The sequence below is a fragment of the Oncorhynchus gorbuscha genome, linkage group LG01 (assembly GCF_021184085.1).
Source record: "Oncorhynchus gorbuscha isolate QuinsamMale2020 ecotype Even-year linkage group LG01, OgorEven_v1.0, whole genome shotgun sequence".
NCBI lineage: Eukaryota > Metazoa > Chordata > Actinopteri > Salmoniformes > Salmonidae > Oncorhynchus > Oncorhynchus gorbuscha.
This window is the reverse complement of record NC_060173.1, coordinates 30,337,736-30,347,808: the sequence shown is the minus strand read 5'-3', so window position 1 is coordinate 30,347,808 and position 10,073 is coordinate 30,337,736. Positions and strand designations below refer to the sequence as shown.

The 10,073-nt window shown below is 40.8% G+C and overlaps 1 protein-coding gene and 1 pseudogene across 1 annotated transcript; both read right to left on the bottom strand.

Annotated features, from left to right (window-relative positions):
* Positions 1 to 290: 290 nt before the first annotated feature.
* LOC124004755 lies at positions 291 to 3,568 on the bottom strand (annotated as a pseudogene).
* A 136-nt stretch (positions 3,569 to 3,704) lies between these two features.
* On the bottom strand, positions 3,705 to 7,673 carry odf3b (outer dense fiber of sperm tails 3B). Its single transcript, XM_046313428.1, has 7 exons — positions 7,539 to 7,673; positions 6,719 to 6,837; positions 6,371 to 6,574; positions 5,284 to 5,385; positions 4,969 to 5,090; positions 4,678 to 4,818; positions 3,705 to 4,534 (listed from the first exon to the last, which is right to left on the bottom strand). The coding sequence occupies exons 2-7, from the start codon at positions 6,828 to 6,830 to the stop codon at positions 4,442 to 4,444; spliced, it is 774 nt and encodes a 257-aa protein (XP_046169384.1). The 5' UTR covers positions 6,831 to 6,837; positions 7,539 to 7,673; the 3' UTR covers positions 3,705 to 4,441.
* Positions 7,674 to 10,073: the final 2,400 nt, after the last annotated feature.

Here is a 10,073-nt window from a genome sequence, read left to right as displayed (position 1 = left end):
TGTCAACACAGTTAGGATAACATATCCACAGCATCAGTTACAGACTCTGGAGCACAGCTCTCCCATGGTAGAGGGTCAACACAGTTACCCACAGCATCAGTTACAGACTCTGGAGCACAGCTCTCCCATGGTAGAGGGGTACCAACACAGTATAACATATCCACAGCATCAGTTACAGACTCTGGAGCACAGCTCTCCCATGGTAGAGGGGTACCATGTCAACACAGTTAGTTTCATCAGTTACAGACACAGTTCCCATGGAAAGAGGTTTCATGTCAACATAGGATAACATATCCACAGCATCAGTTACAGACTCTGGAGCACAGCTCTCCCATGGTAGAGGGGTACCATGTCAACACAGTTAGGATAACATATCCACAGCATCAGTTACAGACTCTGGAGCACAGCTCTCCCATGGTAGAGGGGTACCATGTCAACACAGTTACGATAACATATCCACAGCATCAGTTACAGACTCTGGAGCACAGCTCTCCCATGGTAAAGAAGTACCATGTCAACACAGTTAGGATAACATATCCACAGCATCCATAGCTGCGGTGCAGTCAGAATCAGCTCTCATATACACAATGCCAGTATAATGTAAAAATAATGTGAGGGTAATGTATCAACATCCAGCCAGACAGACTCGGGGCTCTCTGGTTTCAGTCCCTCAGCCATCTCTAACGACTCCTCCTTCTTCTGCTCCAGCTCAAATGTTCTACAGGTCAAGGATGAACAATAAAACATTTTAAGGTAGACTCAGCGATATGACGTAGATACAGAAAGTAAACAGCATAGTGAGTCAATTTCCCCAACAACTAACAGCGTTGAAGCGCGAGGCTCAGCTTCTCTGCTGTTTTGGTCCACGTTGCAAAGTTTTGAAGTAAACCCGTGCAAATGCGCAGATACTGTGTGTGACTGAAAAGAAGTCATGCATCTTGCTCATCGCAATATCTGCAGTGCTGCTTGTAGCAAAGTAATTTACCTGAGTCAGCCTGCTAAGTGACTTAAAGGTAATCTTATCCAGAGCAACTATCAGTCAAATACATCAAGCGAAGCTGGTTCTGGCATGAATCCAAGTCAGTCACATGATTAGTAAGCTGACAGTATCAGCTGAGTTTCTGATCAATCAGACATTGAACACACAGCACTATGGCACTTCTTTCAAATAGACTTCAGCAAACTGCTGCCTTCTGGTTCTGCTCTTCTGTTTATCAAGGGCATGGCAGATACTCTGCTCCCTTACCCCTAGCTTTGTTAGGTTCATTACCTGAGCATTTCCTTGGGTGGGAGCAACCTTGAAGAGCAGAGCCTAAATGCCAGACCATATGTGTTACCATTCACATTTTCTATTCAATTAAATGTGAACTCAACCAAATACATTCATTCTAATGACATAACCAGAACTGTCAGTGAAATAGCTGCAGTAAATTAAGGAGATGGAAACAGCTAAAGATATGAGTGTATAAGATCGGTGAGCGAATATCCAGAGGGGGAAATATGTACTGTACCTCCAGCTCCTGCATTACTTCATCCATGAAGTCACTAGAGTTCTGCTTGTAAGACATTGCCATTTTGATTGATTCTTTGAACATCTGGGACACATTTCGAAAGACAGAAAAGGTTTTTCCAAGTTTTAGTTTTACTAAGCAAAGGAATACAGTATACAGAGTACTGTGTGTCTCTTAAGGACAATGTTGTCCATCCTCACCTTGACTACATTGGTCCCATCAGCAGCAGATACAAAGTACAAAGGAAGTCCCTGCTTCTTGGCAAAGTTAAAGTTCCTCTGGGTCACCTTCATATCAGCTGCAAACAACAGAGTAAAAATACAAAAAGTAAAAAATAAAATATTATTAGAATTAGCCTGTGTGGCTGGACTCACCATCTATCTTATTAGCCACCACCACACAGGGTATCTCAGGCCTGTACTCAGCCCTGTATACCAGCTGGTCAGGTTCTTATAAGTGATCTTCCTCTGCACATCAAACACCTGACAAAGACAAGTACAGTTAATGATACAAGCTATGACATAAGTATGAGCCTTGAAGTAATGTTGTCGTCTTAGCAGCTAGTGTGAAGTCTTACCATGATACAGGCGTGAGCCTTATGGTAGTACGAGGGATGCATGCTCTGGAACCTCTCCTGTCCGGCCATATCCCAGAAGTCTTTGGGGCAGACATAAGCACAAACACAGCTGAAGGCAACCAAACAGATAGCAAGTCAACCAGAAAACATAATGTCAAGATTATGGTTCACAGCAATAACAAATCAGTTTACTATAGCCTTAACAACTCTTCAGTCTAAACCAGACAGTATGATAAAAAAAAACAATTGATAAACATACCTACTAATACAGCCTTGCTATCGATGGTGGTAGTGTATTTGTAGAGCGCCAGGGCATAGGTTGACTGCTGCTGGGGATGACTGGAGAACAAGTTAAGGAATAGAATAAACAACTTTGTCAAGCCTCTGTACTGTAGCTACACATTGCTGGTCAAAAGAACTGTCGGCACACTGGATGATTAACCTGCTACAAGCCAAATCAGTTACTGCATGAACTATTGAGAAGGCATTGGGTTTCTTTCAGTTTAATACTATCAATTTTAGGCAACACCTAACATTACTTAGTCAGCTACATCAAGCTAAAAGACTGATGAATTTCTTCTGCGATCATGCAAACCTCAAAACCCAATTACACAAATTATAGATGAAAGCGCCAGTGTGAGAAAGGATACTATCCGTCTATCAGAAACCTCTCCATCAACCTGTAAAACAAAGAGGCAGTTGTTAACATCTTCTCCTGGGTCACACACAGTAAGCAATAATGCTGATATAAAATGAACGTTCAGCATCTTTGAGATGTATTTGCAGTGACAAAATGACAAGAAAAAATGGCATGCTCCCCATCTAATTTACTTGGATTTTCCCACTGCACTCTCGCCAAGGCAGATTATCTTGACTTCTTCATCGGCATCATATTTATCTTGGTCCAGTTCAGGAATGCCACTGGCGTCGCCTGCCATTCTACCTTTAGAAAGGGGAAATGAGCTGCGTCTCACAGCAGCTTAGCTAGTTAGAGAACGTAAACAAACGTTAGCTAGCTACAGTAAAGTACATGGCTAAAAGTTAACTAGCAAAAATAATTCACTTAGTCTGTGATTAACTGCAAGTAACCGCGTAACGTTAGCTAACTAACTAGATATAGCTACACATATTTGCATGCATTCACTTAAATATGATCCAAACCCATTCGAAGTCATGTATAGGTTAACTTATTAGCTAGCTGTCGAAACGGGCATGTTTTCAACCCGACGTTGTTTAGCTATCTACAGTAACGTTAGCCTAGCCAGTGCACAGGCTACTTGTTAGGGTAGCTAACATAACACACAGTCAGGGATATTGCTATGTCCCTGATATAACGCTATATCTAGCAACCTGCTTTAGCGGTCAGTAGTCTAGCAAAATAAGTAGAAAAACGTTATCGTTGGCAAAACGCTAGTTTTCAAAACGATGTAGTTTGCATCTTCATGTTTTTGTAGCAACAGCTTCCTCCGGAGAATTTCTGTTTCTATGCAACGCAGACGCTTAAAAGCCCCTTTTTTTGTACGAGGCTGTTCCTATTATTGCCTGAAAATGGGTTATATTGGGCTATTTCCAAAGATTGTCCAAATGTTTATTTTTCCATGACAGAAAAAAGTATATTCGTTGAAAATGTATTTATTTAAAACTAGCGTTATTTATCACCACAAGTGTACACGTTTGACATGTTGTACCATCAAAGTGAGTGAACATAGCCAAGTCATTATGGTTTTAGAAGAATTATGTCAGATCAATGTTATATCAAACCACATCTTTGGTATTGGAACAATAAAATATAATACTAGGTATTTCAGAATAATTTTAATACTGAAAGTGGTCATAAACCTTTGGCATAATATCACACTCAATCTCGTGTGGTGCAAATTAAAACAGTATTGGGCCAAAGAAAAGTGTTCCCCAAATCATAGCATTCATGCAGCATACAAGTAACACAAAATATGAAGGGAGGCCTCAGGTGAAGTAGTGTTTGTGTAGTACAAGCCTAATCCTTTCCCCCCACATAAGTATTCATAACGGTCAAGCGTGCGTGATAGCCGATGTGTTTTTCTCAGTTATTCAAATCAAATTGATGTGATAAAACATTGCCTTCATATAAAAAATATACTTTTGTTTTTAATCATCAACAAGGATTAGCTTGGTCAGCAGGTTAGCTTGTCTTCTAGCATCATTGTACTCCATGCAGGATAGGCAATACATAAGAACAATAAGGCACAATTAACTACTTTCTTCACTGCAGAGCATTTTGATACTGATGAATTTATTGCTGGGATAAGGGGGTAGGGATGAGGAAAAGGGATGTTGGGAAGGAATGAGGTAAATGGAGGAATGGGAAGGGTTCCTATTCCGCCAAGTCCACTATAAGCGGAGCAATGAACTCAGAATGACGAATTCCGAAAGAGAAGCTTGGAGGTTTGATCCTGGTGAAGGTCACCTAGGAACGGAAGACGGGCAGTTAGTGCATTACCCATGCAACAGAGGGTAGAAACAAACTTTATATAAGATATTTTACTATTTTAATTATTGTATAAGTACACAGTTATAGAAGTGTGATATGGTTATGATGAGGTGTCTTGCCTGTTCAGGGTGGTGAGCTCCAGGGCCTGGTTTCCTGGTGGTGTCTCCAGGCATGCTGTTGCGTCCTGTCATGCTGTAGTGGGGGGGTTTGTGTTTGTAGGTGCAGGGGTCCACCACTCTGTATGTCCCTGGGCCAGGAGTCTGACATACAGATGGAAACACACAGGGAAGAAGTGTGAGGGAAGAAAACAATGAACAACAGGCCTACCTAACTCAATCTGTCCATCATCGATAAAGAAGACAGATGAGATGTCAATTTTGAAGAGTCTGTGTTTGACATGTCAGATCTACCTTCTGCAGGTCCTCGTGGAAGCTGCCGATCTTGCTGCGTCCTCGAAGGGAGAAGTTAGGGGCGGAGGTTTTGTTGACGGTAGCAGGCCCCAACACAGAGGGCAGCATGTAAGCTGCAGGGCCTGAGAGAGAGGACACAAACAATCACATTTTGTAAATACACCAACATTCTATTCCACAATCCTATCATATTTTTAGTGTTCATCGAACATGCTCTCTGAATATTTGATCGATCACATTTTAAAATTCTACAGCCAACATTCTATTCCATGTCTCTTAAAGCCACAGTGTTGGATTTATTGAAGAGGATGTTACCTGGGGTCTGGTCGTTGCGGAAGCCTTTGCTCCTGGCAGACAGGGAATAGGCAGGGGCAGAGTAATATGCAGACTTCCCTGACCTCTCAGGGGAGTAGCGTCCTGAAACACCAAACAGACAGTTAGAATTAAGCCTAGAGTCTGTATGTGTGTGTGTAGTTTCTGAGAGACAGTGTGAGTTTTGAGCATGCTTGTGTGTGAGTGTGTGTGTGTGTGTGTGTGTGTGTGTGTGTACTGGCAAGTGTGTGTGTTTATCCAAAGCAACTTAACCATGCGTGCATACATTTTACATACAGGTGGACCTGAGCTAGAGGCTGCCATTAGAGCCAATGTCTAGCCTTGTTTATCTTCACGCTACATTCCTCTATGGAGGTGGTCTGTCCTGATAATGGATATGTTGTTGTCCTTCTGATGTAATAGACTCCAAAGGTGATCGTTGTTTAATGATGAAGAAATATAAGGCTTCGGCCTTGGTGGCCCTCAGGGTTGATAAGACATCACACCTTAGTTAAGATAGGATTTTACGTTTGTGGGTTTGGAAATATCTTAAAATAGTTGTGTCTTACATTAGCCTATTGGCCTTCTCTGTCTAAGCAAACTGGTAGTTAACTTTTTTTTTAAGGGCTTTAGAACTTGACAGATGTGTCGTTTGAAAAATCGAGGTTTTCCACTTCTTGAAAATAAAATTTGACATTTTATTAAGTTGGATGTAGAAATTATAGACATGTTGTTATCTGTAAAAGAAACATGTAAATGTACCAGAAAATGTGAAATGACACTGATGTCTGAGGACCAGTTTGTTTTTTGTAACTGAAACATCAAACAATCAAATGTATTTATAAAGCCCTTCTTACATCAGCTGATGTCACGAAGTGCTGTACAGAAACCCAGCCTAAAACCCCAAACAGCAAGCAATGCAAAAAAAAAAAAAAAATGCATGATGATCTTCCAGATGTTAAGGAGGTGTCATATTTTAGATCCACTGTTAGAGTACCACCACATTCTGTCTGACTGGTATCATTACACTGTGCATCCTGACATAAAACACATGCAGATGGAGAAAAAAGAAAGGGGGTGTGTTACCGACCAGGTCCGGGGGTTTGGAACAGCTGGGGGTCATTGGGGCGGCTGTAGAGGGAGTATGCAGGGGTCCCGTCACGGCCAATCCTGGTGATGTTGGAGGGAACCAAGTACCCTGGCCCGGGGGAGCAGTCTGAGCTGAATTGGCGATGGCGTGTCCCAAAACTGAACGCCGGTGCTTTCAGCTTCCTGGGGTCATGGTAGTTCAGTCCTGAAGAAGAAGAGGCAAAGATGATTGCCCACGTGTCTTTTTATACCCCAAAATACAAAACTATCAACCAACTAAACAAAAGGTTGATAACAAATCAACCAATAAATCAATCAGTCAGTCAATCAATCACTAAGTTAGTTGTACCTGTCGCTCCAGGCAGGGCATACTTGGGTCCAGGGCTGCTGTAGAGTGCAGCAATGGGGCCTCTGGGCTTGTGGGGCCTCCAGGAGCCAACCCAAACATCAGTGCCTGACATGATTAGTCTGTGGACAAGGACAGATGGAATTAGAGTCAATTTAAACTTGCTGGATGCTCATAACAATAGTGTTTTCATTAAAAACTGCCCTTTTAGGATAGTGGAAAGCAGATTGCCTTCATTTGGGTAATTGCCTCACTTTTTAGAGCTGGTGAGTTAGTGCTTGTGTCTGGAGATCGTTTGTGTGTTTGGTTGGTGTTCCAGACTAACTGTGGTGCAATAGTGATGTGCACATAATTTATGTCATAATGGGATATGCTCAGCTGCGCGTAAAAATGTCTTACATTTTTTAGCAAAATCAGTGCGACGACTGTTTAGTTGCTTTAATCAACAAAATAGCCCAGTTTTATCTGTTATATGTTATTTATAAATTATACTATTTATGGGTCTCCACTGCCTCGACGTTAATTTATAGACATAACGATTTCCCCATAATTGAGACCTCTCTCTGAAATAAAAGTTTATAACAGCATACTAGTGCTGAAACTATGAACAGATATTAATTCATCATAACGACATAGACCTACCACCATAGGTCTGTCTATACTGTTGTTAATATAGGACAAGGGCGATAAAACAAAATATCTTCCACACCTTGACCGTGTGACTGCGCGTCTGGCTGTATTTAAATTGCCCGCTTATGCAAATGGTCAGCTGTTGCAAGATAAATATTGATATTAAAAAATCCTCCTGATCTAAATGGCCAACCTGTATTGTAGTTCGTTGTCTTCTCGGCACTGGTCTTCTCCGCACTGGGTGCTCCCTAGGACCAAACACTTGAGAGCTCTGATTGTTTGACTTTGGTTGTCCTCGTGCTCACTATGACTACGTTACCATGGAGACGCTATTTTGACAGGCAGGTTGGCTTTACATTCACAATGTGGCAGAAAATAAACCTGTTTACGATTACCAAAATTGAAGGACAACATTTTTTTTCTGTAATGCAATGCAGTCAGAACTTGTTCAAAGAGATCAATTCGTTTCTTAGGGTGTGTCTGTGGGGGCGGAGGGTATTTTTATTTATTTATTTAACCTTTATTTAACTAGGCATGTCCGTTAAGAACAAAATCGTATGTACAATCACGGCCAAACCCGGACGACGCTGGACCATTTGTGCGTTGTTTTATGAGACTCCCAATCACAACAGGTGCCTGAATTCTCCCCTCCTTCGGGTTCTTCATTGCTGTGACTTGCTTGCCAGTTGAGATTTCTGCCCTTCACTCAGTTGTCAGTTTTGCCTACATTTCACTAATCTTAGTATCAGAAAGCATTTTTGTCTCCAGTTTTCGGTGTGACTATAAACCAATATGCAGAAACAGTTTGTGATATATTGAAAACCTAAACATAAAATGTGCTATATACACACATACATCTGCCACAATAAGCATATTACTTGTATTTTTTCTTTTAAACAAAGTGAATGTTGTGGTTCGAGCTTGTATGGCACCCTGGGCGAACCTCCCCTTCAGCCCCCGCCCGCACTGGGCGGCTGCCCATGTCGCCCTTACCTTTATGTTTAATATAACACACATTTATTAAATTCGGTTGCCTATGTGAAGTTTGTTCTATAGAAAGTATTTGACTCTGATGTGTACCACAGAAAGTATTTGACTCGGATGTGTGCCACAGAAAGTATTTGACTCGGATGTGTGCCACAGAAAGTATTTGACTCTGATGTGTACCACAGAAAGTATTTGACTCTGATGTGTACCACAGAAAGTATTTGACTCTGATGTGTACCACAGAAAGTATTTGACTCGGATGTGTGCCACAGAAAGTATTTGACTGATGTGTGCCACAGAAAGTATTTGACTCTGATGTGTGCCACAGAAAGTATTTGACTCTGATGTGTGCCACAGAAAGTATTTGACTCTGATGTGTGCCACAGAAAGTATTTGACTCTAGCCACAAAATGAAGGAAATTAGAAGGGGGGAGAATTCTGACACAACACCTGATTTGATTCAGCCTGGATGGCCCAAATCCCATGTCTCGATCATATTCAGTACAAAGATTATTGGAGTTTTCACCATTGTGCAGGATGGACAGAATTATGGTTACTAAATCAATAGAAGCCAGAGAAAAAAAGTGTTACATCTGGAAAAACGCATCGCATCAACTAGGCTGGATTCTGTGCAATAATTAAGGCTGCTGTCTATCTGACGGGGTCACTTTCCCGTTGAACATGTCATCTTTCTTCATATAGGTAAAATGGATATCGATTTTGAGACATGACATGTTATATTTTTATATTTCAGGATACACTTTTCATATTTATTCGACATTACTGTGCTTTTTTGAAGATTTCTCACAAAAACAAGCTCATCTCTGAAATGTCAACGGAGCAGTGAGCATATACTAAGCGTTTTATTTTCAAAGCCTTAAATTGTAAAATTACATTTAATTCAGCCATTGGTGGCCAGTCATTTTGAGCCCCACATTTTTAGCAAAAATGGGGGGCTTGCCTGTTTTTTGCATGTTACTTTGGCATTAACACGTGTCACATATCAGTTTGCAAACCATGTCAAAAAAAATATATACACTACCTATCGAAATTTTGGGGTCCCTTAGAAATGTCCTTGTTTTTGAAAGAAAATCACATATTTTTTGTGCATTTGAAATAACATAAAATTGATCAGAAATAGTGTGTAGACATTGTTAATGTTTTAAATGACTATTGTAGCTGGAAGCATCTGATTTTTAATGGTATATCTACATAGGCGTACAGAGGCCCATTATAAGAAACCATCACTCCTGTGTTCCAATGTCACATTGTTAACTAATAAAAGTTTATCATTTTAAAAGGTTAATTGATCATTATAAAACCTTTTTGCAATTATGTTAGCACAGCTGAAAACTGTTGTTCCGATTAAAGAAGCAATAAAACTGGATGACTAGTTAGACTAGTTGTGTATCTGGAGCATCAGCATTTGTGGGTTTAATTACAGGCTCAAAACAAAGCACTTTCTTCTGAAACTTGTCAGTCTATTCTTGTTCTGAGAAATGAAGGATATTCCACGCGAGAAATTGCCAAGAAATGTAAGATCTCGTACAACGCTGTATACTACCCCCTTCACGTAACAGCACAAATTGTCTCTAACCAGAATAGAAAGAGTGGGAGGCCCCGGTGCACAACTGAGCAAGAGGACAAGTACTTTAGTGTCTAGTTTGAGAAAAGGATGCCTCACAAGTCCTCAACTGGCAGCTACAAACTAAAAATAGCGTTACACCAAACTGGAAGTATT

Bases quoted from the DNA above. Each gene is read 5' to 3' on its own strand.
- odf3b (XM_046313428.1), bottom strand. From the start codon at position 6,830: ATGTCAGGCACTGATGTTTGGGTTGGCTCCTGGAGGCCCCACAAGCCC. The intron at 6,575-6,718 runs GTACAACTAACT...CTTCTTCTTCAG, and splicing joins TGCCCTGCCTGGAGCGACAG to GACTGAACTACCATGACCCC. The intron at 4,535-4,677 runs GCAAGACACCTC...TTCCGTTCCTAG, and splicing joins GAGCTCACCACCCTGAACAG to GTGACCTTCACCAGGATCAA.